The sequence below is a fragment of the Vitis vinifera genome, chromosome 7, assembly GCF_030704535.1.
Source record: "Vitis vinifera cultivar Pinot Noir 40024 chromosome 7, ASM3070453v1".
NCBI lineage: Eukaryota > Viridiplantae > Streptophyta > Magnoliopsida > Vitales > Vitaceae > Vitis > Vitis vinifera.
Window position 1 is genome coordinate 16,306,469 of NC_081811.1, and position 17,215 is coordinate 16,323,683.

The 17,215-nt window shown below is 30.5% G+C and overlaps 1 protein-coding gene across 13 annotated transcripts; it reads right to left on the reverse strand.

Moving 5' to 3' along the window:
* Positions 1-4,136: 4,136 nt before the first annotated feature.
* LOC132254065 (uncharacterized LOC116803646) lies at positions 4,137-7,619 on the reverse strand. 13 transcript variants are annotated; one of them, XM_059738046.1, is made up of 11 exons: positions 7,268-7,619; positions 6,981-7,062; positions 6,815-6,882; positions 6,533-6,591; positions 6,325-6,444; positions 6,075-6,211; positions 5,660-5,723; positions 5,477-5,579; positions 5,356-5,396; positions 5,133-5,216; positions 4,137-4,799 (listed from the first exon to the last, which is right to left on the reverse strand). In XM_059738046.1, exons 3-11 carry the CDS (start codon positions 6,865-6,867, stop codon positions 4,522-4,524), a joined length of 939 nt encoding a protein of 312 aa, XP_059594029.1. In that variant the 5' UTR covers positions 6,868-6,882; positions 6,981-7,062; positions 7,268-7,619; the 3' UTR covers positions 4,137-4,521. The 13 variants fall into 13 exon arrangements, with proteins under 13 accessions (XP_059594029.1, XP_059594034.1, XP_059594037.1 ...); XM_059738051.1 differs by having other exon boundaries at positions 6,132-6,211; positions 6,322-6,444; positions 7,268-7,603; XM_059738054.1 differs by having other exon boundaries at positions 6,132-6,211; positions 6,981-7,042; positions 7,268-7,602.
* Positions 7,620-17,215: the final 9,596 nt, after the last annotated feature.

Consider the following 17,215-nt stretch of genomic DNA (forward strand, 5'->3'; position numbering starts at 1 on the left):
TTATATACAATTAAAATTGTATATAAATAATATAAAATTTAAAATATTTCATTATAACGATTTAATATAATACTGTTAAAGATAAAAAAGAATGATTATAATATTTTGTTAAATTATGATTCAATAATTTTTTTTATTCCATGATTGTTTTAATTCTAAAAACATTGATATATGGGTTTGCATGTTTGTTTTTATTGTTTTAAGTTATGTTTGGTTCTTGAAAAATTTAAGGGAAAATATAAAGAAAAAAAATAGAGAGAAATAAATGAAAGGGTATATTTTTTTAAAAATCATTTCACTACTTATTATTATTATTATAAAATATATACATTTTTAATTAATTTTAATTATTTTTATTTTTATTTTCGTATTTTTCATAATAAAAATTCTTAATATTTATTTTTCTTTTTCTTAGTACCCAAGACCAAACGTAACCTAAAAGATTTCCATCCTCTCTTGACTAAGTATTCTTTTTGAAAAATTAGTGGACTCCATAAGCAACACTAGAAATATTCATTTTCTAATGTGGATACCAACAACAAAAATACAAAACTTACAATATGTTTTAAATAATATTCTAATAGTATTTTAAAGATCTTTTTTTTATCCTATATACAAAAACATAATTTAAAAAAAAAACATGTATTTCCATGCACTCAATTAAAAATAATTATAAATTAGAAATCCTTTAAAAATAATTTATATTTCATATACTTACCAGTAAAAGGTAATACCTAAAATGGTCAAAAATGATATTTATATCATTAAAAGGTAGTATCTAAATTATTAAAGGTAATACCTTTAACCAAAAAGTGTATGATCAAAGGTATTACAAAAGTGTTGCATATCCACATTTAAGTTTTTTTTTTTTATTAAACTAATGTCGAGTATTTTTTAAAATATATATATATATATATATATATTTATTCACACACTAGATTAAAAATAATTTATGTTTTATGCATTTATCTATCAAATGTACTTAAAATGATCAAAGAATGTGCTTATATCATTAATAGATAAGCACTTAAATGATCAAAGATGTACTTTAATCAAAGTGTATAAAATACTAAATGTTTTAAAATAGTGATCTAAAATTTGTATTTTATAAACTTAGATTCGTTTTTTTTAGTTTTTGCCGAGTGTATGAAAACACAACTTTTTCTAAGATTTTCAAATATAAAAAAACTTGTATGTGAAAAGTGAATTCAAATATAAAAACTTTTAATGTAAAAGTGAATTGTAGTTTTAAAAATTAGTTCAAGTAAAAATAAAATAAATGATAAAAAATATGTATTTTAAATTAAAAAAAATTCATAATTTCTTTTAGAATAATAGTTTTTTAATTAAATAAATCACCTATCCTTGTTACTTACCCTGAACCCATCCACTGAATTTATTCAACAAACATTTTGAAAAAGGAGTCCTACCAAGATTAAAATTAGGGTTAAGTTTCAAATTTCAATACAAGTTTCCATACAAAAGGACACTTCCCAAGGATTAAAACAAAGTCCCACGCCTTGGAAGCCATTAAAATACCAATGCCCATTGCCCACTGCTTCATTGTACCAAATAAAGCCTCTACTTTTCTAAACATCTAGGCATGGAAAGTGGAAGCATGGAGGGCAAAAAAACCACCTAGTAGAGAACACAGGCCTGCCTTCCAAATTCTTTTGCCTTTTCCTTTTTCCCCTCAAAGCCTGCCAGCCAGCAAGGAAGCATGCCACAACTGGTTTCTACTTCCTAGGTTCATAAAAGCAAACCACCATGTTTGGAGCTCAAAAGATTTGATGACTGAAAAGTGTTTTTAAAAATCATTTTATTTTCTTTAAAATAGAAATTTGTTTTTCAAACTCGAAAACGCTCTATATCCTTCCATCCATCTCTAAAGTATTTTAGACCATCCTCTCACATTCAAAACTTAACACTTTGTTTTCTAAACTTATCAAAAAAATGATAATTTATATGAATGAGAATTTTCCTTTTTGCACTCTGATTTGAATTTAGAAAGTGATTTCAAAATATAACAATCACCCGTTTTTTTTATTTTTGAGAGATATTTGTATGACTATTCTTAATTTTCACATGCAATTGCAAAATATCTTTCTTTGCATTTCAATCTTATTTCCCCACTAAATAAATTATTCATGAGTTTTTTAATAATTTTAAGGGGTAAAATATTAGGCAAAAGAATGGTTTTGGAGGAAATAAAGTGTAAAATATGTTGAAGTGGAGAAGGTAACGTATATTTAACTCATAATATTTTAATGTAATAATTATTTAAAATACATTTTAATTATTTTTGTTTACTTTCTAAAAAATGTTTTAAAAATAATTATACAAAGATGAAAAATGATTGAAAATGAAACATTAAAAATGGAAGTTACTTCAAGAAATATTTGAAAATTCAAAATGCAAGACTTTTGTTTAGAAAAGAAAAAACAAAATGTTTTTAAAAAATTATTCTCAGAAATTGTTTTTTAAAAACTGTTTTCAAAAGTTACCAAACATGCCTTGTAAACCATCTGCTTCCTTGTAATCTCATAAAGGAAAGATCAGTGCTTATTTTGATCAAGAAAATGTCAACAACCACAATATGCATAATCTTCGGTTTCCAAAGGGAAATGCAGATGGTGCAAACACAGAATCAACTGAAAATATACACAAATATGGACAATGATAGCAATTCAACCTCAAAAGTGAAATCACATGCTTATCATTCTTGACATTTTGCACCTGAAACCTATAAAAATATACTTCTTTTCCAAGAAAATTGGTACCAGTACCTAACAAGGGGCCTAATATTTGACTAGAAAAGTCCAAATCCACTTCTTTGTGCCCCAATTCAAACCTAATAAAGTTGGGAACTAACACACAGGCAATAGGATAGAGTTTAGGAGCATCATACATGAGCCTGATCCTAATGCCTTTATGGCCTTTTCACCCACCTAAACTAAAGCTTCTTCCATTCATATTTAAAGAGTAAACCTGTGACTAGAAGAGATAAGAAAGCACAGTAAAAAGACCAAGGAAAACTATCAATGGGGTGTTGATTGTGTGCTTGTGTGTTAGCTTATTTATGCTGTTCATGGAAGTGCAGTTATTCCTAGTACAAATCCTTCCACAAGTCCCTTGATACATAGAACTCATTCATCAGCAAGAAGGATTTAGGATGACTTGAAAATTTTACGAGCAAGATGTAGATGAGAAAAATCAACATATGATACAAACTATATACTCAATCATCCAATTCCTAAACCACTTTGTCAAAATGGTCATTTGTCTGTTAATCACTCTTATGAAGGAAGGAGGAATAGCCTACACCTATCCCAATGATAATGTATGTGAGAGGTATCAAGGAAATGGTGTTTTACCTGATGCAAAATGAGATATGGATCTTGTAAATAAAAAACAGACCTTCTAGGTATATGCATAAAAGCAGAAAAAGGATACTCCTAAGATTTAGCTTTTGCAGTAATACACAACCCAATTTTCACTTTACAAGTTCTTTTACTTTCTTCTTTTCCCTTTCTTTGGTGGGTCAAATGGGGGAGCGGGGGACTCACAGTTCGCATGTATGCATAGATAACAGCATCATATAGAAATAATTTTTCTTACATAGGGGTTCATATTTGGTGCTTTTGTGCTTTACAAAGCTGGTGCCCATCCGTGGAGAAAGAATAAAGAACAAAGATCATTTGAACATGCTAAACCCAGACAGACAAGCAAGGAGTGCTGAAGGACAATGGATTGTTAACAACAAAGAATCTAAAAACTCTCAACACATTTCAACCCCTTTTAATATGAGAAGAGATATACACTCTAGGCCTTCCCATCAAGAAGAAAGAAAATATCTTCTATACAAGTACTCCTATCAAAACCTGAAAGGTAGTTTTGGTTAAATCAAGGCAACAACACCCTACAGTTGGTCTTCAAATTCATACATCTTTCAACAGCTTGATTGTCATAAAATCACGTCTACAAATTTCAGTAAACTCTCATGGACCATATACAGTAAATTAATAAAGGATACAAATCAAATAGTAACATTTGAAATTTAACTTTGGATGCCAATGGATCTCACAATTTTCCATAAGCATATCGATTTTATAACATGAGCAACACAGACAAATGTATGAGAGGAATACTAGAAAATATATAAAGCCACAAGAGGCTAAGTGAACACAGGCTTTTGAACATTGAAAGGAATTAGGTGAAGCATTCACAACGGTTTCTGAAGCCAAAAGAAGGGTAGGAGGATCTGCTAAGACACTAAGATCCTTGTCAGAGTCATGAATCAAATCACCATGTATAAAACAACAGCTATTTGTTGCCTAGAATACTAGTTGAAAACAGAAACATTAACTTGTCTAACAAATTCTGAGAACTGCGACTGAAAAATGCAATATTGACTCCCTGTACCAGGTTGACCCAGAATAATACAGACAAAAACTCAACCCCAGAAAATAATGGAGTGAGATGAGAGGGTTGCAACAAGAGTAGTGTAGAAGACTTATCTACTCAGCCTTTGGTTCTCATGATCGTGATACTGCCTTTCCCTCCTTCAGTGCGGATTTTAGTTTTACCAACAACAGGCTTCCCAGAAAAAGCCGAGGTAGGGTAAGAAACAGATGGATCTTCATTACTTTGCCTTGATTTTGATGGTGGTGGAGTGCGGATCCGCTGGTTTATGTCTTTCAGGGTAACATCTCCATGAACCCCACAGGGCTTAATGAAGGCAAATGGATAGGCGACAGAAGAAGCTAACTTTGTGGGAGTGCGCATGTAAGACTTCCTACCTAAGTAAGCAAAACACAAAGCCTGAAATAATTAGTCTAAACTTAAATATGTTTATAATGAATATCAACAACAGAACAGGGTATAAAGATGTTGCTATTCCTTCTAATGTTATGAGCTCCTACTTGAGAACATGTCAGTACAAATGTTAATGACATAAGTTACTCCTGCATCTCCTTTAAGCTTTGCTCACTCATGGGTGCTTATTGATAAACAGGTCACCTCAAAAAGGAAGCCATACATTATCATACAAGACTAAGTTCCAAAGGTTTCTTATTAGATTTAGGTGTAATTAAGAAACACAATGAAAAGAAGATTGAGAGCAGAAGAAAAACCTTTGAAAATAACATTCTGAGGAGTTCGAGTAGCACGTTCTTGCACCGTATTAGCTTCATATTCGGTTGGGATGTTATAGAACTCTAAAACAATGGACATATGATCCACACTTTAAAATGTTGGACAAATGGGAAAAAAATATAAATGGAAACAATGAGGAAAGAGGAAAAGAAGACAGGATATGCCCAACATAAGATTGAACTACAATACATCTTCAAGTACCTGTAACATCAATTTGAACATCAGATATCTCAGAGAGATTCCTGCATCCCACATATTGAAGCAATCAAACTACACTTGAATAGTGATTAAATTCAGAAGTTAAAAGTTGAAAGAAGCATACATGTCATCAGGGCTAAAATGCATCTCAGCATCATTGAAGCATTCGGCAAGCCACCCCTCAGATGACTTGTCCAGACCCTCATAACCAGAGACAGACATATTCTCTAACATATATTAGATTAACATTAGAATCCCTGTAAACAGTCAAGATCATATTCACTATGGAACTTTGCAAGAGACTAACCCGGAAACCCCGAAACCCACTGAGATGCATCAGGTTGAGTCTCTTCAACAAAACTCTCCCTCTCCTGAACAGAGAATGAAAATCATAAATTTGGGGACTGTCCATGGCACAAATGAAATATAACTTAGAGAACTCAAATTTCTAACTCACAATAATAAGTAAATATCATTTCCAAGGCACTTGTTATCATGAAAGTATCAAAACTTGAAACAATGGGCTCAAGTCCAAAGCTAAACAAGTGAAGCTAAAGCATTATCCTTAGAAATCATATAAGCATTATCCTTACTTAGAAATCATAATTAGAATAAGTTCAATCCGGAGCATGGATTCATCATATATGCAAAATAAGTTCTATATCTAGCAAATTTCTAATGTAACATGTTTTTAGAACATTAAACATTTATCCGAAACTGACATTTGATTTCAGAAATGTGGATGACATTTCTTCACTGCAAGACGGTGGATGCATAACTTGAGGGTTGAACTGTAGCATTCGGCGCCTCTTTACTTGCGAACAAGTTTCTTTACACTCTGTTTCCTTGTTCATATTTCCTGGAATCCACTCTTTCAATTGTAAAAGTGGCAAACAATGAAGTGCCAATATACCTAAAAGATAGAAAATCTCAAAATAATTTTGGGAAGAAAGAACAAAAGAGTCAAACCACCATCAGTAACATGGTAAGCCAAATCCCCACAAGCCTTAACCGGGGTTGTTTCATCGAACATGTAGGAAAGATCTTCTTCATTCTGGGTTACTCCATCCCACAAGCATTGGGATATGTCTGCTGAAACCAATATGATCCACTCAACATCACTAACTTCATCCTAGCACATGAAGTAACTAGTATATTAAAAACCACAGTGAGGACTTACCAAAGTTTGAATCTTTTTGGAGACAATAATCCTCTCCTTGCCATTGCCACACTTGATCACTAAATTTTCACAAAGAATAAAAAAAAAAAAACCCCATAAATAAACATATCCAATGTGGAAGAATTACACAAATTGTGGGATAATTGCATACCTAAGACTAAATTTTATCTTCCATTATTCTAAGGCTTGGTAATGTATGCCATTCATTAATCTAAGAACTTGATTACATTTAAGTTTACAACAAAAGCATATAACTTTTTGTTGTTCCATTATAATCATTACCCATTTTCGCCAATGGCATGAATCTCCTCAGATCGACCCGACTCATTTTCCATGCTTGATTACAACGCCTGCCAAGAAAAAAATGAGGAAAATATTCATTTTCCTCCGAGAAAATGAATGAAAAATAAAAGCACCGAAGAAGATAAAAAAAAAAAAATGATCTTACCTCAACCCAAACTTGGCTCTTAAGTTTTCAACAGATCAACAAAATTTCACTGGCACCGTCCACTTCCCAAACAGATCAAACCCTAACAAATCAACATCTTCTAAAATAAAAAATAAAAAATAAAAATATAAAAAGCATAAAACACCCGTTTCTAAAAATCCTAGAAGAAATTTAGAAAAACAATCCACAAATCCACCAAAAAGGGTTCATTTTCTCAAATTTTAAAACCCAAAAAAAAAAAAAAAACACACACAAAAAAAAAAAAAAAAAAAAGTATGGGAGACTACCTGTACAAAAGATATCAAAGTGAAGAGTAGAAAGTAATGACAGATCGCATCGGACGTAAAAAATCAGAGGAAAAATAAGGGCGGAGTGTGAGCAATGTGGACTGGTGGAGCGTGAGAAAACTGAAGAGTTCGATGGAGTGTTTTTTTGAGGGAAGAACGTTTATCCTAACGGTACCAAAAGCCACACCGCATCAGAGACAAAGCCAAGAGATGTGAGAACCGTAAAATCAAATGTAGGGAGAACTGTAAAATGAAATATAGGGAAGACTCAGCAATGTATGGCAAGTAACTAAATGTGGTGAGATTTTTTAGAGATTAAATCTGTAATAAAATATTGAAGATAAAATACGATTCGTTCAAAATCGAGATTTTTTTGGGTCATATATGCTACCATTTTGCTACTTTTGCCAACATCTCATCCCATGAGAAATGTACACGTGGAAAATTTTCCAATTTATATATATATTTTTAAGATTTAATGATCCTCCAGCTTGGAGTCAGATTAAGTGTTAATTAAACCCAAAATCCATTTAAATTTAAATTATAATTAATTAAAACTGATTTATTTATTAATCCAAATTAATTCAGGTTGGACTAAACTTATCTCTAGAACCGGTAGTGGACTTGTGAGTTCCATATTAGGAGTGGGCCAGTGGTAGCGCCGTGGTGGGTTTGTCGCTTTAAAAAATCCAAAGATTTTTTTGTAAATTTAATAAGATTTTTCTTACTTATTTGAATAATTTTAATAAAAATGACAGAAAAATATTAGGTAAAAGCTCTATTTTATATTTTATGTATTAATATTACCTTTTAAAAATTATGACTTTTTACCTTGATTTAAACTTCTAAATGAAGCTCATAATAATAAATATTGCATTCGAACCGTTGAATCGATATGATTTTCCATGCTCTTAACAATCATTACCTTAGCTACATTGTTATGGATTAAAATAGTAAGAAATTTGTAAAATCCATCAAAATAAGCCTTTGCTTTTAATTGAAATATTAAAAGAATAAATCATAATTTTATTATGGGTTAAATATATTTTATCCCTTTAATATTTGACGTGTTTTACGTTTTATCACATCATATTCAAAACTCAATACTTTGCTCCTCAAATTTATTAAAATGAAACAATGTACCCCTAAATTTATTAAAAAAAATTTGTAAATAATTTGTTAGGTTAATAAATAATACTAACATTTGAAGAAAAATGACTTAAATGTAAAGAAAAACATCAATTACTCAAGTTTGAAATTGTCACACTTCGCACCTCTATGCAAAAATTACAAATAGTCATATAAACATCTCTCTAAAATAAAAAATCAAAAACTAATAATTACTATATTTTGAAAGCATTTGGAAATTTTTACTTCAAGGATGTTAATTCAAATATGGTTTTACACAATTTCATACTCGTGTTTGAACCAAAGTACAAAAATTTTCAATATTTTTATAATTTTGTGCAGGATTTGTGATTAGAGGCAAAGTGTTGGTATTTAATAAATTTAGGGAACAAAATATTGGGTTTTGAATATGAGAAGGTGAAGTTAAAACACATCAAAGGTTTAGAGGGTAAGGTATATTTATCCCACCCAATGATCATAAATATTGAGCTTGATTTGAACTTCTAAATGAAGCCAATGACAATAAATATTGCAACTGACGGTTAAATAAATATAATTTTCTATGCTCTTAACAATTTTTACCTTACCTACAATGTTATGAATTAAAATAGCAACAAATTTGTAAATCCTTCCAAACAAACCTTTATTTTTAATTTAAATATTAAAAAAATCATAATTTTATTATTTATTGATTTTGTTTAACTGTTATCAATCAAATTCAAAACAAAACAACTTTCTTTATTGAATCATTGACATTTACTTTTGACACATCTAGAACTAAATTAGAGTTAAATATTGTAATAAACTATCCTTTAACATGTAGACATTATGTTTATTACATTCAATGAGTCATCACAGCTCTAAAACATGTACACAATTAAGAAAAGCTTACTATATACATTGTGAATTTAAGATTTATCAATTAAGAAAATCACCCAAGAGGGTGTGGGGGTGTTGAATTGGGTTTTTGAAAATATTTCCCAAGCACACAAAATTTAAGCAAATTAAAAAATAATAAATAAATAGATGGAGTTAGAGAAAATAGACATAATGTTTCATAGTGGTTTAACACTCCTTGCCTACATCCACTCTTCTTAAACTCCAACCAAGTGAAGGTTCTACTATCTTTGAAACTTCAATTAAGCTTCCAATGTTCTACACTTGGATTTTGGCTCCAATGGGTGCTACAAAATCCCTTCAAGCATACCTTAACTTGAAGCTTTGAATATTCATAACCTCACTTCAATAATAATGAAAAATACTCTCACTTTAGCTCAATAAATGAACAAATACAAAGGAAGGTTAAGATGAATGACAAAGGTGTAATAAGGTGGTTTTTAAGTGATGAATCAATGCACCAAGTATAGAAAAGAGAGCTTTTAATGAGTAACAGGTAGTTGGGAAGATGATTGCAGGTGTTCTCTATCTAATAAATGAGGTAGAACTCTTAATTTATAGGTTTTCTAGCCTTGGGCATCAAAAGTATAAAAAAGTAGCCTCATTCAATTAAGCTCAAGTTCGACCAATTGACTAGCTGTTGGGAATTAAATGCATACTAGGTGACCATTGGGCCTTGATAGTGCCTCAACTAGGAAAAGTTTTTCTTCGATCAGGAAAAGTCTCTTCTCAACTAGAAATGCAAGCTCACTAGAAGAAAGAGAAGATTTTTTGCATTTCTCAACCGGTCCTCAATCGAGAAGGCTTAATAGGTCAACCGGTTCCTTGACTGATTGAGTTGGTTGAGCAATTTCCTTGATCGGTTTACCTATTTTGACTCAAAAACCTATTTTTTCAGTTTTTTTTCCTTTTAACACTTAAGTAAGGTCTTTAGGTACCCTAGTAAATTAAATTTGCCTAAGGTTCATGTGAGAATACTCAAGTTTTAATAAAAAGTCAACTTTAGTGCTTAAACTGAGTATTGAAAAATGCATGGTTTAACATGAAAAACGTAGGTGCATCTATGTATTCACCTTACAAATGATTCTTAGGCTTGAACAGTCTTTATGTATTCTTAACCTTGCATTGCTTTGATCTCTGGATGATTATCTTGAATTTTCAATTTAATTTCTCGCATAGAACCTGAAACTCATCTTGATTTTAGGTTATTAGTATACTACTCATGGTTTCTTATTATCAAAATGTGATTAGGAGAACCCTTAAGCTAACGTGCATATAGTGTTAAGATTTCTACAATGCTCTCACTATATTTCATAGAATCATAAGGTCGGATAGATAGAGTCCCAAATTGAGGTTGAGGTGAATAACGTCTTCATTGTGTTCCATAAGATTATGAAATAGCACAATAAATTCTCATATTAAGATTAAGGATTATGGATAAACTTTAATACCATTTGACTTTATTATTATTTTTTTAATGGCTCATTCCCTCGTATAAACATTATTTCGATGCGGGATTGACTTTGATGCAATTTGTAATGATTTGTTCCATCCATATATATGTGTGTGTGTGTGTGTGTGCAAACCATTACAAATTTTATCATAATCGATTCCTGATGTCGAGGTAGAACCTTGTCTGTTTGGTCTTGCAATTTTATGAACCAACAAAGATGTTTTTCACCTTGAACCTAGTGGAAGACTTTATGTATATAGTCTTGTAATCTTGTACAACACAACAATGATGTTTTTTACATCAAATAAGGAAAGAAGTGTTTAACATTATATAAGAAAAAAAAAACTATATAGTATAGTAGGTTGGTGAACCATAACTACCCAATAACTAATCTCATGATTCATTATAGTTCTTGGTTTCCCTTTATCCCATAAGCATTAATTGGTTATCTGAGTATACACACCTATATCTCATACATTATACATGACTTAGGTGCATTAACAATTACACAGAGGATACAAGCCATGACTTCCTTGTAAGTAGATAAGTTGTCCACAGTCAATTATGGATTTGGGCAATCCAGTAGAGACTATAGTGCACTACCTCCTAATTGGAGGAATGACTAGTCTTGGCCATTGGGATGGTTTTTCCATGGTGAGTACACTAGTGTATGTGATGCATACTAGATAGGACCAAGGTGAATCATGATATCAAGCTATCAAGTGTCATGATTCACTAAACTAATGAACTATTGAATGGACTATTAACCTTGAGAGGATATTGAGCATGTGTCAAAATCAATAGGAGACTTTGACATATAGATGTGACCATGAGACCTTAAGGTGGTCACTTATCCCTATGGATTACTGTTGATGGAAGTTAGTAGCAACAGGTACTCTCAATAAAGACACCATGATATCTCATAGGATTGAGACAATGTGTCTCCTTGGGTGATCTAAAGAACATGTGATCCAAAATACTATGTCCATGACATTTCCTTCAGTGAAACTTTGACATATGCTACTTGGGACTAGAATATGTCAATTGATCACATAATAAGTGAGATATGTAGTTCAAAGATTGAAGAGGTAATCTTGATAGGTGATAACACTACCTTGTTAGATTATGAAGACTAGTTCATAAGGTCTACATGCAATGGTAGTAGGTCACGAACCCGAACTGCATCTCATTGTTATTTATATAGGGTATTGGGGTATAGTTGATTCTCTATAGTGGGATATTGAATCAACTTTAGAATTAGAATATGAGGGAGTCGGTATTCCTATGAGTCCCAATAGTCCCTGCTTTGATCTCATATGCCATGTTGTCATGGTTTATGAGGGTTTGTTTGACTCTAGGTTCACTCTTATACATAAAGGCATTTTGGTAATGGAGCAATTTTGCATTGGGGATAGTGAACAAAGTCTCTAAATTGGGCTAATTGATTAATTAGATGACCTTGTGTGGTTAATTAATCAATTAGGACATGTTTTGTTCTAAATTAAGTCACTTAAATACAATAGGGGAACTCTATAAATACTCCCTTAGGGATTAGGGTTTCCAACACATTTGTGAGAGAACTATCTTTGACATATAGAGAAAGATAGAGAGACGAGGAACTTCCCTTCCAAAGTCCACTCTTTATAGTGCCAAGGTCATGGTTTGAGTTATCGGGCAAAAGACTTTAAGTGTATGAGACTTTCAGAGTATTCAAACATCTTCTTCACCACAAGGAATTGATATAGGAACATCCAAATCCAAGTATGAATGTTTCTTCTTTAGTTCTATTAGTTTAAATGGTTTTAAAAGCCATATTTCTACTTAGATTAGTTCCTAGAGAAGCATAAGGTAACCCCATACTATTAGTCAATTGTCATAATTTCCTCCACTTGTTTAATAGAGACCTTTTTAGGGCTTACAAGGGTAATACCCTATGATACCTTCCCAATAAGTAGTCTAACCCTTGGATCTAGACTCGATTTTTACAGAGTTTGCTTTTTCTTAAAATAAAATAAAATAAAATGAGTCTCTTAAGGTTTTCTTTTATATTTTATTTTCCATTTAAAAATAAACAAAAATAAGCAGCGACTCAAACTTTTTTTAAAACTAACTTTTCATAATACAAAATGAGTCTCACAATCAAGTGGGAACACACATGAAAAATGCAAGCCCGCACATAATGCACTTAAAAGACTACTCAAATTGCACACTTCTTAGGTGTTATTAGGTAAATAGTGCACTTTCCTTAGGCACTTTACCAATTGGGTACTACTTAAGTGCCCTAAGAAGGAAGAGCACCTTACTACCCCAGTTTACATAACATTCACAAAAGCACATCACAACAACCATGAGTATGTTATTTTTTACTAATAAGCGAAGCATACCTTAGCAACCCTAAGTTTGCAATTGTTCTTTAATAACACTACGCGCCTCCCTAATTCATAAGTGCACACTTTTTTCCCCCATTTATGAAGCGCACCCGACATAGCTTCTACTTTAGTCTATTGCCTTGATTGCTCCACCTTACGCTCATGCCACAGTGATTGATGGATTTTTCTTTATTGTTTATTATGTCAAAACAAAATTTATAACCTAATTCAACTATGCTAAGATAAATTTTGTCTAATCAAAAATGGTTTTTAGTAAAAGTTGTGGTAGTGTAGCAGTTTTAGGTATCATCCATTGGGATGGATTATTTTTGGTAATTAAGACTTGAATAGGGGAAAAGAAATGATTGTGATAAAGTGAAATTGGATTGACAATTCATGATGAAAAATCAAAATAACAATGATTTCAAATTGGGAAGAATAATAAAATATAAAACAAGAGAAAATTAATAGGGAAAAGAAATTCTTAGAGTTAGAATTTTTTTAAAGAACAATCTATATGGTGAATAAGTGTTGAGATCTATTTTTCATCAAGTTAGATTGGAAATCTAAATTCCCATCTAAACCGATTTTTTATTTAGCTTTAAATGTAGATCTAATTTTTCTTCAAATTAAGTGATTTAATCCAAAATATCAATTTAAAACCATATATTCAATTCATCTTAAATCATCTTTAATGATTAATACAATGCAACTATTCAAAGTCATTAAATCTACCTTTAATAATTTAATGAATCTACCTAATTTGTATTATGGAAGTCATTCAAGACAATTTGAAGAAAAAAATCCGTAAAATTCAATAAATTAATCAATTGGTTCAAATTACCTTTGCAATTAAAGCTTATTTCTTTAATTCACCATAGATCTTGCCTCTAGATCCTCATTCCTTCAAGAAAAATGAGACTTAGCTACTCATGCTTGGAGATTTGGTCTCACAAGACATATTTGGCTAGTAAGAAAATGAGGAAAAATGAAAGAAAATAGAGAATTCTATTATGAGAGAGAATCTCCAGAAAATTCTATAATCAAAAGTGTCTAAAAGCTTTTACATGAGAAATTCAAGTTTCTATTTATAGGTCAAGGTCAAGTGGATACTGAGAAACCTCTCATTGGTCTTCTAGAACCTTCCATATTTACAAATCTAAAGTTTAGCATCAAAATCACCATTTTGTGTGAGTCTGGATCATTTTCTAATAGGACTATCATTTTCACACGGTCGTGTGAAATTCAATTGAGCAACAACAACAGTAGAGGGCTTTCTAGACATGGCTGTGCAAAATTTTAACATGATCATGCAAATTTGCAATATATGGTTTTTAAGCTTCTTTTTAATTCAATTCGTATTTTTTGTCGCTCAATGCATTCAAATTACAGCTTAAAACAACTCTAAACCTCATAAAACTTGTTAGAATTCTTGCAAAGGCAACAACATATAGCTTAGGTATTTTGGGCATAATTATTACTCAAAAAATGTGAAATGCATGACAATTGTTATCTATATTATGCTCTTTTTTAGTAGTAATCATTCCTCCCAACCAACACATTGCTAGTCCTTTAGCAATGGTACGACAAAAAGAAAGAAAGAAAAAAATACTTGAAAAGAAATCCTAAGTCACTTAAGCAAATCATTTGGAAAATATCTTTGATATTTCCATAGCATAAATGGTTGATAAGCAAACATACCTCACTATCCATAAGTATCACCAAAATCCTAATTTATTTACTATCTTTAATAAAACAAATATCATGCAAATCAAAGTATTAAAAACATATCCATTTACAATCTTTCCAAATAAGTCTTGAGTGTAATTAAGTTAGCCCTTAAATATAGTACTTAAAACTAATCCTCCCTCCAACATAACTTAATTCATCTCAATCATTAAAAACCACTCTCTCATAAGTCAAGAATGCACCTATCTTTATTTATTTATGTTTTTTTTTTCAAATGAATTATTGTAGGAGTGCAATGTTAAAGGTATCTCTAAGTACACAGTCCATGTAGTGGGGATTCATCAATGACTATCAACCATTAGGCATAGGCCACCAAGTTTAAGGACTTTTCAACCACTAACTTCTCAAACTTCACCCTAGACTCCTCAAATTGGGGTCCAATACCTTAGTACCTTCAATTGAACTCATACTCCACCCATCCACCCATGTAATGAGCATTGAGGTTGGTGACTAGCTCCTAATCAAAATGACTTGAGGCACTAGGCTTCAAGGACCTTTGAGCTATTTCAAGGTAAGCATAACTCAATTTTTTTTTTCATGACTTTTTTTTCTTTTTTCAATTTTTTTTTTCAAATTGGGCACATTGACTTTTTTTTTTTTTTTTCAATTTGTCTCAACTCAATTAAAAATTATTCCATGTTACCAAGACAATTAAGTTCAAGTCTAAAGGTTAGACTAGTTTTTTATCTTATGTCTAGAGTCTAGAGTGCACTGTGTGTGTCAAGACTTAAATAGAAATGACCCTTGGGAAAATAAAAACTTCAAAGTCAAATTAACTTCAATCTACACAACAAATCTTCTAAGATCAAGCAAATAAGCTAGTATTTTAAATCAACTTCTTTCAAGTAAGGTATGCTCATTCATCAATTACAAATATTATAGTCATCTAAAAAATGGAAAATAAAAATTCACCAAATAAATCACAAATGTGATTTATGAAAAAAAAATCCTAGAAAAACTAATAAAGCTAACAACATATTTCATTTTCTTTCTTTCTAATCTTTCCCCCAACCTAACTTGTACATTGTCCTCAATGTGCAATGAAAATATACAAAGAAAATAAGAGAAGATGCCTTAGTATCTCATGAATTTCAACTCCAAGAGCTAAAACAAAAATAATATCAAACATGAGCATTGTCAGATATGAATGATATAAGAGAAAAAAATATAAAAAAATAAAATGTACAAAGCATAAACTATGTTAGAGACACAATGTGTGGAGTAAAATCAGGGTATAGATGATGACAATGTCCAAAGAAAACATGATTTCAATAATGAGTCAATGAGTCTCATGAAGTTTTTAAAGTTTCAAACAAGTGTGCGAACTAAACAAGAAGGTGAAGTGTACTACAACCATGGTTTGAAATGTCAGAATTTTTCAATGAAATTTTAGTTATCGGAATAGACCAACACAATATTCCTCACCGATAATCAGTTAGTCGATTTTCACTAATTTTTTTTGGAAATATTGGCATTTATTGGTATTTTTGCCAATTTTTCGGGAAATTTCCTAATATTTCAGTGGTCAACTCTGATTGACCATGTGCTGCCCGTCTCCTTTTCAAATTTCAAACCTGCTACTCGCTTACCCCCTCTTTAATTTTTTTTGAAATTGTTTACATTGTTAGGTTCAAGTTTGGTTACCACTATGCTAAGTATACACTTATGAATATATGTTAATAATAAATATGTTAAAGTTCATTATTAAAAAATTAATTAATTAATTATAATTATTTTACTTAAAATTTTATTTAATTAATTAATAAATGTATAAAGACCATCATTATAATTTTTTTTAAAAATATTTTTTAATATCGTTTATATGATAATTAAATGTAAAAATATAAATATTAAAAAAATCATATATGTATCATAATTTATTTTATATTATTGAATGCATTTGAATTAAATAAATTATAGTTTTAATATTAAATGTATCACCATTTATCTCATTAATTATATTTTAAAAAATTACTATCACTTCACTTTTAATTTTTTTGTATTTATCATTTTAATTTTATTTAATTTTGAATGTTATTATTTTAAAATATTTAAAATATAAATTTATTAAAAAAATGCTAAAATAACAAAAATAATAATAGTGAAGTTCTAATATTTTATAAATTAAAATTAATTTGATTAGATAAATAATAAATTATTAAGATCAATTTATCCTTACTTACCGATATTTTCTTTATCTATGTCAATTACACTTAGAAAATAACTTTAACATGTGTATTTTTACTTATTTGATCATTTTTTGGAATTTTTCTCAATATTTCCATGAATTTTGAATAATTTTCACCTTATCGATATTTTTATCAAAATATCCATCGATATTTCTCCGATATT